Source organism: Dioscorea cayenensis, unplaced genomic scaffold, assembly GCF_009730915.1.
Source record: "Dioscorea cayenensis subsp. rotundata cultivar TDr96_F1 unplaced genomic scaffold, TDr96_F1_v2_PseudoChromosome.rev07_lg8_w22 25.fasta BLBR01001216.1, whole genome shotgun sequence".
NCBI classification, from domain to species: Eukaryota; Viridiplantae; Streptophyta; class Magnoliopsida; order Dioscoreales; family Dioscoreaceae; genus Dioscorea; species Dioscorea cayenensis.
Window position 1 is genome coordinate 23,120 of NW_024087607.1, and position 23,008 is coordinate 46,127.

A 23,008-nucleotide genomic window follows, 5' to 3' on the forward strand; every position below is an offset into this window, starting at 1 on the left:
GATTTCTTTGTTGTTGCCATCCTCTTGTCCTCTTCCTTCTCCATGGAATAGAGTTTGGGTCAAACCATTATTTAGGCCACATCTCACTAAAACCTAGCTAATTTTCAATTACACCTCCTTAATTATCCATCACTTCATTTCACTTATCTAGTTAATATATAGACAAGGTATATTAAAAGGAATACTATTTAAAACTCTAGTATATTTTCATTCATATATAGTCATATGGCATTTGCTTTTATTTTTTTAATCCTTTTTTTATTTATTTTAACCAATCAGGCACTCTTATTATTTAAATAGAATATTAAAAAAACTTCTGACACTGGATATAGGAACAAATAATGTTAGGGAGCCATTTGATTAGCAGTAATGATATATTGTGGTAATGAGGTCGGAAATGCTTTATGTTTGAGAATGTTGTAATAAAGTGGGATTACTATGTTTGGTTTAGACTTATATTATTGGTAATTTTTTATTACCATATTTGGTTAGTCATGACAATCATCTCAGTAATATGTCAAATTTTCCAAAATATCATTACATATAAAATTTTAAAAAATTTAATTTAACGTATTTAAATAAATAATTAATTAAATTATAATATTTAAAAAAATTTTACGATTCTTTTAAAATCCCTATGTATTTAAAATTTTGAGTAATAATGCTCTAAATTTCCATAATACTATTGTATATAAATTTTTTAAAATTTTAATTTAAAATATTTAAATAAATAAATAATTAAATTATAATATCAAGAATTATTTTTTTGCACAATTTTATCTAAAATATCTATGTATTTAAAATTTTGAGTAATAATGCTCTAAATTTCCCAAAATACCTGTGCAACTAAAATTTTGAGAAAATTTAAATATAATGTAAAATTAAGTTTTAGATAAAAATAATTATAATGCCAAAAAATAATTTTTGGCACATTTTCCCAAAATACCCTCATATTTGAAATTTTAAGCAAAATTAGAGTTAAAATAAAATAAAATTTTCACTAGAAATATAATTATTGATAATATAAAATATTAAATTTTTTTATATTTCAAAAATATCCTTATATTTTTTGAAATTTGGAAGAAAAAGAAAAGAATTAGATTGAAAGGGTGAGGGGAAATTTGGAAAAAAAAAAACTATGTTGGATTACAACAAACTTTATAACGGGGATTGACACCTATTTTGACAGTAATACTATTATCAACCTATTTGGCAATGTTTTAGTTTTACTGTTGACTATTGATAATATCACATTACTAATAATATTACCACTATTATAGTAATTAAATATGGTAAAATATATGAAAATTATTATTTAGTTTATGATAATATTTTTATATTACCATGAACCAAATAAAGTTTCAGTAGTAAACGATGGATACTAACATGCAGTCTTGTCACTAACATGTTAATGAAAAATATAACTCGGAGGAATTATTGAGAGGGACTATACTAGCAGAGGAGCATTGGATTTAATTGAATGTAAAGAGAAGAACCTCACTAAAAGTTGGGTTTAAGTGAAAGTTTTAAAAAAAAATCTCACCAAAAGTTGACAAGCCATAAAGCGAGATGAGAGGTAATTTTATAATTTTAATTTAATTTAAATTTATGAATAATAAATTTGAAAAGCAAGGGATGTTTTGATGATTTGATAAATTTGACGGCTTCGGGGAAAATTGAAGGAGTTGCGGAATTATTGTTACTTTCCTCTACTTTAAATATGCCAATTATCATTAAAAATAAAAATATTTGAATTTGGCAAAAAGCTTAACTCCATTTTCTTTAATATTTTTAAAAATAGTGCAGTATAATACATACACATTTTTTGCCATTTAATTTATTTTTAATGTTTTTTTAATTGGATATCAATGCTTCTCATTTTCTTCTTGTACACTCCAATAAAATTATTTTTCCCCCTTACATATCTTCATAAATCGTTTTTATTTGCTGAGATATTTTTTGAACAAAAACTAAAACAAATAAACTTTCGATTTATTGAGTACCGGGATCTCTCTGTAAAAATTTTTCTTTTTGGGGAGACTTAAAATCGAAATCTACATAAAGTTAGGGCATGATGTTGTTGAGCTTGAGGATGCCCTTCACATCAATGCACGTCCCTGGCTCTTAACCTTAAATAAATGTGTTTGTCGCCTAGTGCAAAAAAAATAAATAAATAAATAAATAATCAACTAAAAATTTATAATTATAAAAAAATCAACCTATAATTTTATAAACTTATTATCCATAAATGTATATAAGTTAAAACAACATCTTATAAGATATATAAATGAATATGCTTTTTATGATAACATATTAGTTATGCAATCATTTTCTTTTCTTTTTTTTTTTTTCTTATTTTTGCCCTTTCCAAGATTGGTTTTATAGTTCCCCAATTTTTTTTTGCTTTTTTAAGCCCTCAAAATTTTGAAACATAATTTAATTACTATTGAACTATAGTGATCTTGAGATTGAAATCCTTACAATATCTAAATATTATATGTGAAATACTAATTCCTATAACCATTTTTAGTGTTGATATTTTGTTATTAATAGAATAAGATAGTAATACTTCTAAGTTAAATTGACATTTAAGTGAATTAAAAGCAATAGTAATTAGAACAATGGGCTTTTCATATTTTTATTTATTCCTATAAAATAGTTTAATTATAAATTTATATGAAATTATGGATAATTAAAAGGATGATTTTACTATCATGCTTGGCATTAGTTTAGCAATAAATGAAAATTTAGGAAAATATTAGGATTTTTTATTTAGGAATTTACCTTAATCTATAATTAGGATAATATATAGGGAAATATCACTTTTGGCCCCTAGAAAGTTTTAAAACTTTCTAAGTAACCTTTTTGTCATTTGAATTTCCCAGACAACCCCTTTTTTTTCCAGTATACTTCATTTTTTTGTCACTGTACCTCACTCCGTAAGCTTATTCTTTCTTACAACATATACTTCCCTCTTAATAATTATAGTTTTTTATTTAACATTGCGTGTTTACGTATAAGCACATAAGTTTCACTTAATATGTTATATTTTCGTTTAATATATTTTTATTTAATATTTAATCTTCATGTTTAATATTATATGTTTTTACTTAAAAAACACAAGATTATCCTATCAGCATTAGCTACTTTTATATTAGAGTTACTGAGTAGTAAACGGTAAAAAAAAGATTTTTTTTTAGAATATCCAAATTTGAGAGGTCCAAATATGTATAAAGAAAACTTTCAAGGGGTTTTCGACAATTACCAATAATAAATAAGATCCAATAAATTTATTGAACACTTCCTTAATATTTTCCAGCCCATTAAAAAACCATAAAAGAAAAGAATTTCCTTAACAATCTTCATAATTTATATTATTTTAAAAAGCACTCATCTACTCAAATTCCTCAAGATTACAGTCTAGTTATTAATTAACAAACAGTTTGTTTACAGCAAGAAAACCTTTTCTAATTATGAACAACTTTTAAAACACACACACACACACAATATAATATTATAATTTTATAAGCATATATATTTTTTTAATTATTAATATATATTATTTTCTGACAACTAAGACAAGCAACACTCTTGAGAGTGAGACACAATTTCTCTGGACAAAACTGTGTCAGTGTTGCTCACTTGCTCTTTGCCCTAAATTTCTCAAAAGAAGAGAGAGAAAATACTTGAGAGAGGATGTAAAAATATAAAAAAAAATTAATATATATATGTATACACTCACAATTAAAAAATTTAGGGGAAAGAAAGAGAGAGGTTGAGACCATTAGAAATTAATAAAACATTACATGAAATGAGAAACTAATTAAATAGTAGAGAGGTTGTATACAGATTAACACAAATAAAACTAATAAAAAAACTACATATAAAAACAGAGATAGTAGAGAGATTAGCTGAAAGTTTTTAAAGCAAAAAATTAATTAACAAAAGAAAAAATTCCTTAAAAAAGAGATAATTAAAAAATATTAGTGAAATTAGATCGTAATTTTGATTTTTGATTTTCGGTTCTCCTTGAAACAAAAGTCGTTGGTGGAACAAGAGCATAACTAGCTCTTTTATTTTATTTTTTTATAAGAAATAAAAAAAATTCGAATTATTTTATAAATTCATTTTCATTGATGTATTTTTACAAAGTTTACCTATAACATTATTTTATTTATTTCATTCTCAAAGGTAAACTTTCAGTCCCACTTTTTTTTTAATTAAAAAAATAAATAAAAAGTTTATATCAAGTCACTAGCAAAAGAATAAACACAAACTCGAGTATTTTGAAAGTCTATTAATAAAATTGAGGCAAAACCCACATAAAAATATTTTGGAGAAATTTTACTAAACTAACATATATTTTGGCTTTTTATGAATTTGAATTTATAATTTGAGGTGTAACATTTTAGTAACATATAGTCTAAACCATTCACATTAAAACATTTAAAGTATAAACCACCAAATCTACCTCTAATTTGAATAGTTTTTAAATACTATATAAATAGAACTGAATGGTTTTTACTTTTTAGTAATATAAATTAAAGTAAAAATAAATAAATTTAGATCCATTTTTATGCGACATGAAAAAATATTAAAATGTTGCAACTCAAACCACAAACCCAGAATATTTTTATTTTTATAAATAAACTCTTTTTCTATATTTTAATATAAGTTTTTTAAATAATAATAAAATAAATGAAACTAAAAAGACCAACCGGTTCTCGTTTCAGAAAGACCTGAGATCGAAACCTAGATAAGGTGAGGCATAATATTGTTGAGTTTACGAATACACTCTATATTAGTGTAGGTCTCTAATTATTAATTTTAAATGGGGTGTTTGTCACCCGGTGTTAAAAAGTCACAGGGCTAACACCTGCAGTCCCAAAAGAGAATCTATCCAATCTATACCACCATTAAAGAAAGACCAAGTACTGCTCCTCCTTCTCTTCTTCGTCCTCGTGAGCTTGAGAAATAGAGAGAGAGAGAGTTCTTCTAATCCTTCTCTAGAAGAGCTCTCCATCCCCCTTTGGAGCAGCGGAGGAGGAGAAGAAGGAGAAGGAGCTGTGTAGAATGACTTCCGGAGGGGGCCGACTCCCAACCTGGAAGGAGAGGGAGAACAATAAGAGAAGAGAGAGGAGAAGAAGAGCCATTGCTGCCAAGATCTTCACTGGTTTGAGGGCTCTTGGAAACTATAAGCTCCCCAAACATTGTGACAACAACGAGGTCCTTAAAGCCCTCTGCGCTGAAGCTGGATGGATTGTTGAGCCTGATGGCACTACCTACCGGAAGGTTTATATATATATATATATATTTTAGTTTCTCTCTTGTTTTTGATCTAGGTTTTTGAAAGTTTGCTCCTTTTTTTTCTTTCTCTTTGGTTCTGATTCTAAAGTTTTGATTTTTGTTTTTTTCTGTGTTTTTGTTGCTTTTTATGATGTTTTTGTTTGATATCCTTGATTGAATCTGTGAGTATTTAGGGTTTAAATTTGATGCTTGGTTCTCTGATTCATAGTTTGTGAATAATTTCTGCTTTGATTTCTTCCCTAAAGTTGTGATCTTGAGAACTTAGAGAGAAATAGGAAAACCTTAAAGGATTCATGCAATGCATGCTGATCTTTGTCAATGTGATCTTTGTCCTTATTGAATTAGGGTTGTAAACCATAGAACTGCAATCCATGTTTCTTTCCGACATTGTTTTGATTTCTTCCTCAAAGTTATGATCTCAAATACTTAGCCAGGAGTTGGAATGAGGAAAAAAAAAGCCCTAAAGGGTTCATCAACGGATCTTGATATCTGGCAATGTGCTCTTTGTTCTTATTGAATTTGGATTTAATTCATAGAACTAATAACAGTCCATGTTTTTTTTTCCCAACATTGTTTTGATTTCTCTTCCTTAAAAGTTGTGATCTTTAACCAAGAATCATGTCATTATACAATGCATCTTATTCTCGGTCAATGTGTTGTTCAATCTTATTGAACCAGGGATGCAGACCTCTGCCACAACCGCCGCAAGAAGGGATCACCGGAGGCCTCTTGCCAAACATTAGCCCTCCGTCATCATCCTTCCCAAGTCCTGTCCCTTCCTACCATGCCAGTCCTTCATCATCCTCCTTCCCGAGCCCCACCCGTATTGACAATGCCAACAATCCCGCCGTCAATCCCTCCTACCTTCTTCCCTTCCTCCGCAACCTCTCCTCCCTCCCGCCTCTCCGCATATCCAATAGTGCGCCTGTCACTCCACCCCTCTCCTCTCCTACCGCTTCCCGCCCACCTAAACTTCGAAAACCTGATTGGGATAGCTCTGTGGTGCACCATCCTATATTTGCTGCATCTGCTCCTGCTAGCCCAACACGTGCCCGTCAGCTTTTCTACCCTGCAACAATCCCTGAATGTGATGAATCTGATATTTCCACCATCGATTCTGGCAGGTGGGTGAGCTTCCAGATGACTGCCCCTGCATCGCCAACTTTCAATCTAGTTAACCCTGTTGCACCAATGAAGAATGCCGTGTTCAGTGGACTCGATGCCAATGGTGGAATGCCTGAGAAAGCACGTGGCGTCGTGGAGTTTGAGTTTGGGAACAAACCAGTGAAAGCTTGGGAGGGTGAAACAATCCATGAAGTTGCCGTGGATGATCTCGAGCTCACACTTGGCACTGGGAAGAACCACTGATGCATGGTTATCATGTTTTTCGAGAGTTTCAGAAACTAGTGATGAATGCATAGAGATTCATTCTTTCTGTTTTGAGTTTTCGATGCTCAGTGCATGGATCTGTTGGGTTTGTAAATTGGACGAGCAAATGGGGAAGTAGAGCTCCCCCTTGTTATCTTTAAATTGTAGAAATGTTGCTGTTCTTCAAAGATGAATTCCCTGATTGCAGAACATATGAATTGATTCATGAATTTGCAAGAACTTGTTCCACCGCAAAGTGCTAAACAGAAAGAATTGTTAACACAGAAACCATCACTGTCTTTTAGGAATTGTCCGTTTTGGCATGTCATTGATTCTTATCTAAAAAATGGGGATGAGATTTTGAAGGAAAATGGGGTCCCTTTCCATGTGAGTTTGTTTGTGAATGTTAGTCTCACCATCCTATCACTTCATGTAACAACAATGTCATGGGCCATGCTCTCAGATATTCAGAATGATAGCAAACAAATTATTCCAATAAAGTAGCTTAATTGTCCATATGTATATATATATTTAATATTTATGGATCATTTGAATAAATAGATAAAAGTTCAGAACATGATTAGACAGAAATACTGCAGAAAACTTGACACTAGTGTTATCTGCAGAAACAAACCAATGAGAACATGACATGAATGATTTCTATTGAGCAAACAAAATGATAAAACTTGAATAACAACTTTTTAATTCAGCAAATCAGACATAAAATTATTGATGAGATGAGTAGAATGGTTGCCAAAGAGTGGTCCAATCTGCAGAAAAAAATTAACTGCAATTCCACCCCACCAAATTGGGAGAGGCCTCTATCTTGTGTCATTGATGGGAAACTAGGCAAGGTTTCATGGGTTGCATGATTGAAATGTAGCTCTCTCATAGTTCTCATCTTGAGATGCCAAAGCCAATAAGATAGAGCATTGGAACATGGGCAGGTCTTTTGGCAAGATGACATGCAGTGGTCCATTGTTTTGGAGAGTAGAACAAAATTCTAAGTAGGATTCACACTTTTGAAGGAATATATAGACAAAATTGGTTGCTTGTGTTTCTTTGAACTATTAGAGTAAGATGGATAGGAAACTATGAGATTAATCATAAAATTAAGGAAGAAATTAAATGAATCATGCAAAAATTATTAACTTGATTTTGATTGGATTTCATCCTTGATTAGTAAAGGTGATGAAGGTTTGTTAATAATCAATAGCAGTATAAGTATTAGAGTAACTAATGGTTTGACATCAGTTAATTTGGAAAATATAAGTTTAAATATATAAGCTTGAGTTTATGACCTTATCACCACAAGCTTTTGAGTTGAATTGGACTCAGATAATTCATTTAATTTGCATGTAGGAATAAGTGGCTCAGTTCAAAGTAGAGTTTGGCATAGTGTTGAAGTTGACAAAGTAAAATGTTTTGAAGGGAAAAATTCCTTTTCCTGAAAAATAAATGAAAAGTGCACTTCCCAATAAATTTGTGTAATTGACAAAATTAAGCCAACATGAGTAAATAGTTCATTTATTTTTGGCCGTTATCTCACTTGTTTCCTAGGATGAGAGGTATTAAGGGGTGTTTGGTTTAAAGGAGTGCAATGAGAGTCATTACTTACATTATATAAACTTTTATTTGAGTGTGGAGTAGTAGAAATGAGGGAGGTATGATAACGGAATGAATAGGTTATAGAGAATGAGTCACATTCACTTAAATTTTGAGGGGATTCTTGATTCTTTAACAATGAAATGACAATACTACCCTTACATTAGTATTTTTTTAGATATTAACCAAATTGTAATTAGTTATTTATATTAGTTAATTAATTGCTTATTATAATATTAATAATAAATTTGGACATTAATTAATATTAATAGTAAAAAAGTAATTATTATGGTTCATAATATATTTATTTTAAATTAATAATTAGTTATTTATTATAATTAATTAATTGTTAATTAATAATGATTAGTTAATTGTTAATTAATGATATTAATAAAAAAAATTGAGATTTGGTGACCTATTAAAGTTAAATATTTATTTATAATAGTTAATTTACTTTAATATTTAAATATTTTTAAAAATATAATTGTCACAACTCTCATTACTATATATATATATATATATAATAACATTCATATAAAAGACATAATAGTCATTTTATCATGTTTTCCCTTTTTCACTTTTCTTATTCCTAATAAATTACCTCTCCAATCTTTCTAACAAAACATAGTTTTCATTCTCATTGCTTTTCCAATCCCCCTCATTATCATTACTCTTTCACTCATCTCCATTACATTCCTTGCAACCAAACGCCCCCTAAGAGTCTTATAAGGATAAACAACTAAAGTCTCTAACACTTGGATCAACCCCATTGGTAATGGTTAGCTTTACCTAACATTCATTATGAGTTTCTCGTCGAACTTGAATGAGAGCCGAAAGTGAGCTTAAATTATTCAAACCCAACCGATATTAGTTTCGGTTAGGCCAGACTTGGTCCATTGAGTGAAATTGGGCCACCCAAACCAATTGATGAGATGAGGCCCAAAGTATCAAACCTAAAGCCAAAACTTTAATCATTATCATTAGGCTTTTGGGGAACAAAAGGAAACATCCTTGAAGTTCCACAAACTCTAAAGAAACCTTCTCAAAAGCCCTCTTGTTTTATTCAATGTTACAATACTTTGAACACCCTTGATTATCTTACCAATTAAGGTAATCTCATCAAACATGATGCAAGAAGCATCCAAAAGCAAAAGAAAAATCATAATTCATCCAATCACAATGTGCAATCAGAGATGCCTCATTAATAGGCATGATGTTAGGAACGTCACTCTATAGGTCATATGCAATGAAAACTATTAATCAAGATGCTTATGTGCCTAAAGAGAGTAGATGGGCCACATAAATATCTGAATTAAGAATTAAGGGATGAATAGGACACGTTTCGCCATGACAACATGGTTACATGTCTTAATCTCCTCCTTAATCCATGATTAATAAAAGATTAGTAATGCAATAACATTGGGAATCCCAATGAAAGAAGATGTTCTCATTCACTCTTTTACTTTTAAGTTAGCTTTAGTCTAGAGTTCTCTAAGGTCCCCCACCATTTCCTCTTGAAGAACCAGAGTCTTCTTCTCTACCTTAATTTGGGGCTGAAATCAAGGCACAATTAAAGGGTGGGCTTTAATATCTAATTGTCATGAATCTTTGCTTATTAAGTATCTTTCTGAGATTAGACTTAACATTAAACTTTGTACACTTGCCACAAAGTAGTTAGAAATGAAAGAAATGAGGTGGAAGTGTTACTTATTTAAAGTAATTGAAAGGTAATATTACTTCTAGTAATGCTAATATTTATTTTATAAAAAAAATATTGGAGTATGTTTAATTTTTCCACATCAACTGAAAATTCTAAACTGAATTTAGTTCAAAATTAAAAAAATATTAAAATAAAAAAATCTTTAATTTTCTTTTTTTATTTTAAGGCAAATGAATATCTGAAGTAAAAGAAGTTAGTCCGTTTTAATAATTTCACTACTATTTTATCCTAAGCGAATGCTCTTAATAAAGAAGTGTGTTTATATAAAATTTAATTTCTCCCATTTCAACTAAAATTTTTGAAATGAATTTAGTTCAAAATTAAAAAAAAATACTAAAATAAAAAAATCACAAATTTTCTAATCTCATTTTAAGGCAAATGAATACATAAGAGGTAAAAGAAGTTAGTGTGTTTTAATAATTTTACCCAATTTTATCCTAAGTGAATGCTTTTCATAACTTTGATTTATGGATCAATTTATTAGAGTGATTTAGCCAAGTGATAAGACATTAGTGGACATGGAATTAATTAGAGGTTATAGCCTTGATTTGTGGTTCAATTTATTATTGTGATTTAGACTAGTGATAAAACATTGGTGAACATGGAATTAATTAAAGGTTCTTGCTTTGTTTTGATGTGGTTTTGGCTTACCAGTGGTAAGCATGCATACATGAAAGAGTAGGAGATGAGGAAACAAACGTTAAGGGTTGTCTCTTGTAAGGATGGCACCCTTTGTTTAAGGACTTAAATATGGATTTCTTGTCATCATGAAGGATATATTGGTAAAGTAAAGGTCTTAAGCCATGTGAGGGTATCCACTTAATAAAGTTTTTGGTTCATTGCATGTATTGACATTTCTAGGCAAATTTCTATTGTTATCCAACATACTCATGTTCTATAAAAAATTTGATTTCAATATTGGTCTCAACATTCACATAATTCACATAAATATGAAAACCTTGTAAGAAAGTGGTATTGTTAGATTCCATCCATGAGGGGATGCAATAACACTATTCCTTTATTTTAATGTTGCTTCATTGGTTTATTAAAATGCTTTTGTTGTCTTACAGTGACCAAAACTTTTTTTATCTAATTATGAAAATAATTAAAATAACTAAACTGCCTTGTTTGTTTAAAATAATCATCAAAATGTCTTTATTTTTTAAAATGACTAAAATCTTATTTGATTCAATTATTATATCCAAACTAATCTTAAATTATTTTAGATTTATCCTTTTATTGTATTTGATAGGTTAGGGTCTGAATATGATAGGATTTTCCAAATTTGTTTAAGATTTTAGTTTAAAACCTTATTTCATAAGTTAAAGAAAGTCATGTTAATATTGGCGTGTGCTTAATTTTGAGAGTTTTTTTTTATATATATACCATCACATATCGCTTAATTTGAGAGTGTCATTTCTTTGTATACCAACATAGATTACTCAATAAAATAAAATCTACATTCTTCTTTGCATACAAATGTTTTATGTATATCTCGTTTGCAATTCTTCTCATTGTCTTATTTAGGGTCTATTTGATTGGTAGATAAGAATAGTACAAATGGTTGAATTATAATATAAGTATTTGTATTGTTTTATTTTGATGTTCAATAAATAATTCAAAATTTTTTGTGTTGTTCGTTATTTGATAAGAAATTTCAAAATTATTGTAACACCCTCTAAATTGTCCCACGTCTATTTTGCAATAAAGAAATTCACATGGCAATGTTGTATGAATTTTTTTTTTCTCATTTATAATTCACCACTTAATTTTTATAATTAATAAAAATTGTTAGCTCATAATTATATTTTTTTAAAAATTTCAAAAGTTATTAATTAATTATAAATTCTTAAAATATTTAGAGTAAAAAAAGCTGAATTTTCATAAATTTTGAAGCTCATAATTAATTAATAAAAACTATTTGTCAAAATTATTTAATTTGAATGGAAATGATTGATGTAACTGTATATGTAAAATATTTTCTGCAATGTATATATATCATTAGATAATCGAAATAAAATAGTTTTATTTTTATGAGAAATATTTTTATGAGAAAAACATGTGTTTTTCCGTTAGAATTAATTATATATAAAATATTTGATGATATATACACACATACGTTATAAAGAAATTTATAAAAGTAAATATTTCATTTTTAACCCAAGTTAAAATGTCAAAAATTATTTGGAGTTGGTGAAAAATTTAAAAAATTTTACTAAATTTTGTCGGGAACAGATATGTTAGAAATATATATTTTTTTAATTATGTTATATCTTGTCAAAAATTTTATACCATAATTTTTTTTTTTTTGATATAAATGATTTATATAGTTTTTTTTTACTATATGTCCTTGTTGCAAAATAAATTGGTGATAAAAAAACTTGTGTTGTGTTATATTTCAAATTTTCACCTATGGACAGACCCTAAACATTCAATGTTTGTGGACTATCTTGACAGCTAATTTACATGATGTCCATTTGCATCAAATAAACATATAAATGACCATGACAAAGTCACTGTTATTTTGTGTTCAAATGTATTTAACAAATTACAATGGATTGTTATTGTTTAATTTACACTAAGTTGTAATGAGCATTGGATCGGATGCATCCAACTATAATTTTTGGTTTAAGATATTTAATTTGTATAATATTATAATATTTTATATGTATTTTTTTTTAACGTATTTTATTGCTCTTCAATTGTATATGGAAAGAGAGTTAAACTCCTGATATTTTACTAGTGGTCTATTATTTATTACAATTTAGAGTGTTCGTTTTGAAAAAAATAAATGGACGTGAGAAAATAGGGGGAAGTGCCACTTCCTTAAAGTGGAAGAAGTGATATCACTTTCAATATTTTTAGTATTTATTTGTTAGAAAGTGCGAATGAATTAAAAACAATATTAAAAGTGAAAAAAAAAGTTGATTTTTATATAATAATTTTTTTTTATTTTAATAAAAAAATTATTAAAATGAGTTTAGTTTAAAACCTACTTTTGAGGAAAAAACACCACCACAAACCACTTTTCTCGTAAGTGAACTTCTTCACTTCTCTTGTTTAATAAAAAAAAAGTGATTTCATTTACTTGATACAGGAATTCTAAAGACGCATGAAAACTATGGAAAGTGAGTTTTAAATCACTTTTAACTAAAAAAAAGCACATTGTAAAGTAGGTAAGTTTCGGATGCTTTAAATGTGTTTTTTTTTTCTATAGAAGTTGGTGAGAAGTCATTTTTGATTCATGGCTTTGCTTTATTATTTAGTTTTATTTTTATACTTTTTTAAACATTCGATATGGCTCTCTCTCTCTCTCTCTATATATATATACATATTACTTCATTTCTATTGATATATCTTCAACATATTTAATATGATTCTCATATTATCACCTTATAACCTACTAAATTGATATGATTCTATCAAATTAGTTTCTTAATTGTAAGTTATTTAAAAAAAATAAAAAATTTAAATCAGAGAAAATAAAAAAAAAATCATATATTTATGAATAAAGTGATATTCATATATATATATTTGAGTTTTTTGACTCACTGGTTTTTTGGAAAAATGAAGTACCGAGAATACTAAATGAGGGTAACATGTTTTTAGTGATCTAAGTTTTTATTATTTGGATCAATCTATGGTAGTCTCTATTGGTAGGTGCAATTCATATTAAATGTTTTTAAAATTTAAGAATGATATATAGAAAGTGGATGAATAGAATTTTATAAAAAGCCAAAATCCATATATATTTTTATATATGTGTGGAAAATGAAAGATGATGATTTTTTATGCTATCACCTTTAATTACAAGGTCATTATATAGCTTTTGATTTGTCCTAGCATTAGATGCATGCACCCATTTGAAAGTTAAGTGGTCCCCAAAAACACACTTTCACATCTTTTACCATAAAAGATAATGGACTTCAAGACCCAACCCTTATATCTTATATGTTATTGACACGCTTCTTATCACTCTCTTTTTTATTGCACTTTTTGTTCATCTCTGTCACCAAGCTCAGTTAAATCTCTCTTTTCTTCTTTCTTGTTTTGCTTTCCTCACCACAAAGCTTTTGTTTCCTTAACTTATTTTGGCTTCTTTACAGTTATATTCTTTTATTATTTTATGCCAAAAAAGTTAGGTTTATAAAAATTTTATGTAAATTATATTCATACTATAAATCATTTGCTTGGAATGGATAAGAACAATTAAGTTAGTATAAGATTAAAAAAAAATACATTTTTGTAAAAACATAAAGTTAAATGCATTCATGTAGAAATCTCTCTTTACAATAGTTTCTATACATTGTTCACAACATTTCCTGTACATTGTTTTGGACGTATTTAATATCCCATAATTTTGGACCGATGAATTAAAAATTAAAATAAATAAAAAAACATATTTAAAAGTAAAAAAAATATCAAAATTATTTAGTTGTAATCACTTACTATTTTATATTAGATCAAAATAATACATTTGAGAAACAGTAGTGAAGTGAGAACACTAAAAAATTATATATAATACATGTATGAATGAAAACAAATGATAACTTTATACGTATGAACATTCAACAGTAACAAATTATACATTTGGATGCTCCCATTGGAATTAAATCTACAAATGCTTTCAATTTTCCATTTAAATAAAGGACCTTATCCATGAACACTCATATATATATATATATGAATACAAATAATAACCATACATGCATGAACATTGAAAAGTAATTAACAACTTCTATATTTGGATGCTCACATTGGAATTAAACCTACAAATGCTTTCAACTTTCCATTTAAAAAATAGCAACTCATGCATAAACACTCACCCAATTTCATTTTGCTAAATTTAGTAAAACCATTCATTTCAAATGTGACAAGGCAAACCAAAATACAAATTTAGAGAGAATGAAGCTTGCAAGAAATAAAAACTTTATGAAATTGAAAATGATAAATAGTACAATTGTCTTCTCCCAAATGCATGATAATTTTGACTAATAATAACTTAAATAATTTTTAGGAGCTACACGCATGCATGAACCATGTGATACATATGATTCATGGCTATCAAAATTTAGACGCAACCTTTCATTAAAGATAAGCATTTCCAAGATATTCTTATATATTACCTTAACTTATCCTTAAAAGAAGCATTAATTATAACAAACGGTTATATTTTTTATTTTAATTTATCTCTTTATATTTAAGGTATAAAAAAGCTGAATCTTATGATTCTATCATGACCATCATGCCAAAATTAGAGTTTTGGACATTCTAAGTGATTTGCAGAGTTATTGTTAGTTATTCACTTGTAACTTTTTATTTATGTTCTTAATTGGTGTATTTATAGTTCTCTTCTTGTTCTTCGTATGCTGCTTTGCTATTTCTAGAATTTTAATAAATTATAATTTATTCATTTGTTATATATAAATAAAATCAAATAAACATAAATAAAAAAAAGTAATTATAACAAACGGTTAACTTATCCTTATAAGACGCATTAATTATAACAAACGGTTATATTTTTTATTTTAATTTATCTCCATGTATTTAAGACAAAAAAAAAAGCTAAATCTTATGACTCTATCATGACCATCATGCCAAAGTTAGAGTTTTGGGGCTCCTAAGTGATTTGCAGAGTTACTGTTAGTTATTCACTTGTAACTCTTTATTTCTGTTTTTAATTGTGTATTTATGGTCTCTCTGTTCTTCGTTCTTCTTCATTGTGCTTGTATTTCTAGAATTTTAATAAATTATAATTTATTCATTTGTTATATATATAAATAAAATCAAATAAACATACATTAAAAAAGTAATTATTTTACAAGAAAAAAAACAAATAATAATAAAGAAATACAATAAATGATGAGCACTTTAATGAATTGTGGATTGTGGGAGAATATGGATAAGCCATGATGTTGATATAATAAATTAAATTATTAATAACAAAAATAGATATAAAAATAGGAATTGGGGTTCCACTTTACAAACAACTAATTATGTTTATTAAAAAGTAAAAAAAGAAACTAGAAAACTTTATTGACAAATTTACAAAGTGCATGTAAAATGCCATTAAAAGTGGGATGGTTTGCCAAACCAAACTATTTTCTAGGGTTTTGATCATGAGAAGAAGACATTGTAGTGATTGGATTGGTTGGCAACCAGCACAATTCTCTGACACCAAAAAGTTTTTATACTGACACGTGTCAATCCACCCTAATTCGGTCCCCTCCTTCTCATTGATCCCTACTGACACGTGTCCTGTCCACTAGTGACCTCCATGTGACCCCCTTCCCTTTGTCTTGGTTTTCTTGACTCCATATGCTCATTAACTTAATATATATTTCAAAATAAAATATAAACTTTTAAATTAAGGTTTTGTTCATATAGTGAGAGCTTTCTTGTGTAATATTAATTTAATTTCTATATTTATTTTTAATATTTTATATATTGTTACTTATGTGCCATTAAGGGAGTATGTAATGTATGTATGTATGTGTATATGGATAATGTTGATTTTAATAAATATGAAATTCATAATATGAGTTTATTAGTAGTTGAGGGTCCATTTTAAACATATAAGAGTTAGGACAAGTCATTTTGAAGTTTATATGTGGAATAGAAATAAGATTTTAATTTAAAAAGAATGAAAAAGAGTTTCCATGTGTCCGTACTGACATAATTTTAGGTGACCGTGAGCCTAGCTTGTACCACACCGGACCTACTAATAATTAATAAATGTTTCTTAAAATTATTTTTAACAAATATGAATGAAATATATACATATAAAAAAATTAACAAAAATTAATAATACCCAGGAATTCTCCCAATATTACCGGCCTTTCTTACTTGTACCTCATTACTATTAGGGACGGAGCCTTGACTTACCGGTTTAATGATTATGTTACATTAGATATTTGGCCAACATATACGTAGATACCTTAATATTTTCCGGCGCTATGATTCTAAAAATTAGAGAATCTTAAATGTGACGAGGCCCTTACTATCAGAGCATTTTATTGTTTTTCAATAATGGGGGACTTGAGTGTTCTTTGAATCAATTCTTTGGAAAGGTCCCTACCGTGCATATTATTGTTTATGATTAGTTGGCATGGATAATGAAATCTTGCCCTTGGACAATCTCATAACTGCAATAAATTTACCTATTATTACATAAATGATATGTTATGTTATTATGAAAGCAGTAGATCATTTTATTTTTATAGTACATTTTTTGCTTCCAAATTTAGGACCATTTAATTTGATTAAATACTTGGCTTATTTGGTATCCTCTCTTAAACTGAGGTCGATGAGATATGTATGAAATTCTCATTCGTATTATTTTGTTGGAACATATGATTAAAGCCAAACAACTGTATTTTAATTGGTAGTTTTAACTCATATATCAATTTTTATTAAGATTAATCTTATATTCCTATTTTGACTATTTGGAATTTCAATTTAGAAGAGTAATAGGTTGGAAGTTTACAACCACAATAAAGTGTAGTCTTAATTTCTTAAGCTCACTTTCTAATTTGGGAGAGTATACAAACATAACCTTAGATTTAGTAATTAGAGTTTAACCGTTAATATTGACTTGACAACTCTAATTTGATCCATATCATTTGTCATTAATTATGGTTTTTTTTTATTCTCTTTTTATAATCCAACATCTTAATCACTATCAATTGTTAAGATTGGTTTATGTGTCTATACATTTTTTGACACCTCAACACATTAATGATTTATCCACTTTCTTAAAAAAAATTAATAATAATAATTTCCTAAATATAATTTTAATATTGAAATATAAGGGCAAACCCCCTTAAAAATTTGAACTATGTTTTTTATTTTCTTTTTTTGTTAAATAAAAACATTTTTTTAAGTATCCCGAAAAAACAAACAAATTCATACATAATAATAATAATAATAATAATAATAATAATAATTTCTCTCTCCTTATGTCCTTACTTAATTAAAAAAAAATATATATATATTTTTTTATCTTTTTTATTTTCTACCCTTTTAACACCAAACTCGTGCTATAAAAACACAAGCAAGTGGGAACCATGCCATTGGCCAATGATCCAATGAAACAAACTATTTCTCCTCCCATCTTCTTCTCATTTATAAACATACCTCGAGACTTCAACTCTTTTACTTAACAAATCCTCTTCTCCATCACCCTCTACCACCTACCACCTCTTTGGAAACATTCAAACACACACACACATATATATATATATATACATATATATAGATATATATAGAGATATATATAGAGGTATTTGCACTATGACTCATGTTGAGGAGAAGATGCTTCTCTCTTCTCTAACAGCTGAGTTCTACTCACAAACACCTCCACAAGGTGAGCAAGAAAATGGAGAAAATTAACAAACTAGTACTGTTGATGCATTGTTTGTTGATACATATATAGACATGCGTATGTACATGCAGGTGAGGCAAAAGTGAAGAGAAGGAGGAGGAAGAAGGCTAGAGGAGATGTTGATATGGAGGTGAAGAAGAGGAGACTCACTGATGAACAAGTGAAGTTTTTGGAAATGAATTTTGGTGAAGAGAAGAAGCTTGAGTCAGGGAGGAAGATGCACCTTGCTAGTGAAATTGGTCTTGATCCTAAACAAGTCTCTGTTTGGTTTCAAAATAGACGTGCTCGGTGGAAGAACAAACAGATGGAAGAGGATTACATGAAGCTCAAATCCATGCATGACAGTGTTGTTGTTGAGAAATGTCACCTTGAAAATGAGGTAACTAGCTAGCTAGTGTTTATCTATCTATCTATCTATCTATCTATCTATCTATCTATATATATATATATATATATATATGAGTATGTTTGATGTATATATTATGAATTAGTGTTTATATATGTATATGATGATGATAGGTATTGAAGCTGAAGAAGAGGCTTGAAGAGGCTGAAGAGTTGATAAAGAAAATATCAGGAGGAATGGGAAGCAGTCCAAGCTCTTCATTTTCTAATAATAGAGTGGAAGGAGAAGCTGATCAGCTTATGTATATGAGTGAGTATAGTTATAATGGTTTGATGGATTGGATGTGTTTGTATGGAGTGTGATTGTGGTGATTCTGGTCTTGTTTTCTTTTCTTTTGAGTTTTCTTTCTTGTTCTTGTTCTTCTTCTTGGTCTTCTTGTTCTTTTTCTTCCCACTAACTTGTTTCCTTGATGTTGTAGATATAGAAAATTAAGTTGGTTGTGTTGTAGTTCTAGTTTTGGGAATAAGAGAAAGCAAAGTCTATTTTGTTTTATATATATATGTGTGTGTGTGTTATTTTTGTTTGTTTGTGTGAGCTTAAGATTAATGAAGATTAACATTAAATAGAGAAAAGAATAGATAAAATTCAAGAAGGAAAAGACTGTTTAAGCAAAAGGTTTCTGCGCTCAAAAGGGAAGTGAACAGTAATTGCTTTGTTCTTTGGCTCATCAAAAGTAAGATTAATATGAGGATGTTCCTATTAATCTATTCATGACTTCCTCTTTACACAATTTCAATCTTTACTGTTGTTTCTTTTGGTCTCTTTTTAAAGATGAATACTGAAAATATACAACCAATACTCTTAACAATGTGGCTCAACAAATGGTTAAATCAACAAAGATAATTGTCTTTTTTCTTTTCAATTTAAATTAAGAAAATTTGGAATACAACAGACAGTATCATTAACAGAGAGGAAAGAACTACAGAATGGTTCACAGATTGACAGCATTCCTGAGAGGAAAATGTCTCTGTTTTTTAGCTTTGGTTCAGCGAAATGGCGTCAATCCTCTCAACTCCCATGGAGCAAGGTAGCCTTTCAAAGGTGAATGCAAGAAGAGAGATGCAGTTAGAAATTGTTTCTGCCTCATAGATAGTGAAGATAGACAGCTGAAAGCACTTCTCAACCTCCTCCTTTCACCTTCATAGACTGGGTAATCAGTTTCATGATTAACAGCAGTAACTTGCAAAGCTGAAGGTAAAAGACAACTGCAGAGAGCACCTGCAGAACAATCAACAAAATCCTAGTTAATGTTTGAGTGTTCAATGCAGCAAATTAAAGCATGTTAAACACATAAATTTTGTTCTCAAACTGAATGGATTTACCTATTCTTGCAAGTCGATTAACCCATTTTGGAATCGAGTTGCCTGTCAACTTATAGCAGGCATCCTTGCAAAAATGGTTGCAGTTCTTGGCAATCAAATGGTATGTGTCGCCGTTGTAGTTCATCGAAAGTAGCTCCATGAATCCTCTAACCTGAATTGGATCTAAGCAAGTTGTTCCCATGAATATTGACATCCTATACCTGAAGCCAGGGCATTGTCGAGGCTCAACTTCGAAGACTCCGCTGGTTGGGTAATCATGCGCACCAAATGCGTATTCCACCCCATGAACTGTACCATATTGAGTATCAATAACAAAGGATGTTTCACTTTCATTTACTAACACTTTCGATAAATTCACCGAGGGGAAGATATGCAAAGATAATTAATTATACATGTAAACATTCTTAAGATTTTTTTTCTTAGAACTATAACGAGTATTTTGGTTTTTAGAAATGACAGTATCTGATGTGGTACAGGTGGACAAACACAAGCATTAATCTTTGAAACACAAGCTTGTAAGTTGTCTAAGTTGCTGAAAGAAAACCAAAGTGTTAACTCGAAATCAACGCATAGGCATGATATGCAATCAACTAAATTCTAACAATTTCCTCACAAAGATATGTTTAAAAAGTTAGAAGAGTAATGTTGAGAAGTATTAGAAAAGCTCCAATTCCAATAATGAAAAACTCCATCAGCCAAGAACCATCAATTCCAACAGTAAAGAACCAGCCAAAAGCTTTTTATTGAACCCAGTGAATAAAAACAAGAATAATGAGAAACATTAGCTGGTAAAAATCATGGATTTCGCTTGTAGAATATTTCTACACCCATCTCTAATTTAGTTCATATAGTTGAGGCTGGTTAAAGTACATAAGGAGTAAGGAATCAACTTGTGAAGAGGCTGAAGGATAGAATGGTCGGTGGGGATTAGGAGGATTGAAAATTTAAGCTTGATAAATGATCACCATAATCCTTTGACTGACATAACTAAAAATGTCAAATTTGATTAAGAGAATTTATATGTAAACCCCAAATTTTATTATGGCATATATTGAAGCAATTGAACATTTGAGTTCTCACAAAAAAAAAAAAAAAGGAACCATGACTAGCTCTTTAGGATTTTATTTGTCACCCTAAACTAATTACACAGATAGTTCAACCAACAATAGTGTTCCTAGATAAAGCAATAAGCAGCACGTTGGCAGCAAACAGACTAGATAAAATGAAAAAAAAACACATCATATATGTTGCATAGACATGCTCGGATGCTCCTAACTTTACCTAAACAATTATAGAAAAGAAACAAACAAATGAATTAAGTCAACAATGCATTCCTAACATAACATATAAATATATACAGTTTTTAAAAAGTATAATGACGGATTATGTAAGTCATGATTAATTCTAATTGAACTAGGAAAGAAAGTACCTTCAACCCCTGAGTGGTATATCCCAATGCCAGCCCAATAAAAGTAGCCATTCATTGGTGTCAAGTCATATACATTCAGATAAACCGGTGAACTGCCCTTCGTTTGGCCAGCTGAACGGACCTTCAAGAACAGAGAAAATTGAGCAGCGGCTTTTCCCCTTAAGTTAAGTGGCATAAGGGAATGCCACCCTTTCTTTAAGCCTGATGTAACGTCCCTTCAAGTGCACAAATATGCTGATCAATCTCCAAGTATGTCAATACAAATTAAAAAAAACAAGTTGCTAGATGATCACTCAGCAAGATATATAAGAAAAGTTTCTTGGACATAAATCACAAACTTAAGTTTAGTTTCCTTTCAGTGAGTGCTGAAATATATAAAATGACAAAATTTAGCTTTCCCTTCTGAAAAACTGGTTGAGGTATTATGCCCAAGAAGTGGAATAACACACATACCAATCTCCTTGTTCTCTAGTTGTTAGAGATGTGTGCTACTATCAATTGGTTCAAGGATCGAATTGGTAACAAGCAAAAATATAACACACACACACACACACACACAAACATTTATGGTAAATAGCTTCTCTATGTCCATGAATTTTTAGGATTTTTGCAGGTATACCATGTGTGTATGAGTGAGAGCAAAAAATCCATATAGAAATTGATATAATCTGACAAATGCTAGAGAATATAAAATAGATAAGAACTAAAATAATATCCAAAATAAGTGCTTTCCATTGTTCCCAACCTTATATATCCTTTTCAATGATAAGAATTGAAACATAGAGAGGAATACAAAAATCAAACACAAAGCTTAAACAAGCAAGAATAGAGCCAGCTTCTTTCTCCAAATTCAATTAAAAGCAGTGATAAAAGAGAGCACCATACTAAAATTAGGTGTCTAATATATATAATAATCTAGTATGCATTTAAGAACAAGAAAATAAACTCAGATCTCAAGAAAGAGCTCAAGTTTATCATCCAACCAAAGGAAATGAAACAGTTTCCTAAACAAACACTAATTACAGAGTTCTACAAGAAAACAACAAGACTTTGATGAAATAAAAAAACTCAGAAAAAAAGCTGCATTTTTAAGAGATTTAACAACAAATAACTAAAAATCAGAGGAAAATGCACCACTTTACTGAAAATTTACCAGAAAACTGAAATGGGGAAGCAAAGGCTTACATTTTTAGGAGGAAAACAAGTTCAGACACTTGGAAGAGAGATTTCAATTGAAAGAACAGCTCACATTCTGAACTCCAGAGTGGAAAACAAGCACCAGAGATTGCAGAAGAAGGAGATGAACTTGGGAGCAAGCAATTGAAGAGAAGAAGAAGAACAAGAGATTTCTGAGAGAGATTTGAGGCTTTCTATTTTAAAAATCAGAGCTTTGAAGAACCCAAACACTTTTTTGGTATTTTAAACTCAAAAACAGAACCCCCAAATTTTATAAAATTAAAAAAAAGGA

At 29.2% G+C, this 23,008-nt stretch overlaps 3 protein-coding genes across 4 annotated transcripts; 2 read left to right on the forward strand and 1 right to left on the reverse strand.

Moving 5' to 3' along the window:
• Positions 1-4,873: 4,873 nt before the first annotated feature.
• Positions 4,874-6,901, forward strand: LOC120255851 (protein BZR1 homolog 1-like). Its single transcript, XM_039263634.1, has 2 exons — positions 4,874-5,292; positions 5,986-6,901. The coding sequence occupies exons 1-2, from the start codon at positions 5,074-5,076 to the stop codon at positions 6,673-6,675; spliced, it is 909 nt and encodes a 302-aa protein (XP_039119568.1). The 5' UTR covers positions 4,874-5,073; the 3' UTR covers positions 6,676-6,901.
• An 11,191-nt stretch (positions 6,902-18,092) lies between these two features.
• Positions 18,093-19,287, forward strand: LOC120255846 (homeobox-leucine zipper protein ATHB-40-like). Its single transcript, XM_039263624.1, has 3 exons — positions 18,093-18,365; positions 18,455-18,762; positions 18,903-19,287. The coding sequence occupies exons 1-3, from the start codon at positions 18,293-18,295 to the stop codon at positions 19,089-19,091; spliced, it is 570 nt and encodes a 189-aa protein (XP_039119558.1). The 5' UTR covers positions 18,093-18,292; the 3' UTR covers positions 19,092-19,287.
• Positions 19,288-19,618: 331 nt separating this feature from the next.
• Positions 19,619-22,945, reverse strand: LOC120255843 (deSI-like protein At4g17486). Of its 2 annotated transcripts, none has more exons than XM_039263617.1 (4): positions 22,726-22,945; positions 21,541-21,755; positions 20,112-20,399; positions 19,619-20,007 (listed from the first exon to the last, which is right to left on the reverse strand). In XM_039263617.1, coding segments are annotated over exons 1-4 (738 nt in total). In that variant the 5' UTR covers positions 22,728-22,945; the 3' UTR covers positions 19,619-19,774. The 2 variants fall into 2 exon arrangements, with proteins under 2 accessions (XP_039119551.1, XP_039119552.1); XM_039263618.1 differs by having other exon boundaries at positions 21,541-21,774.
• Positions 22,946-23,008: the final 63 nt, after the last annotated feature.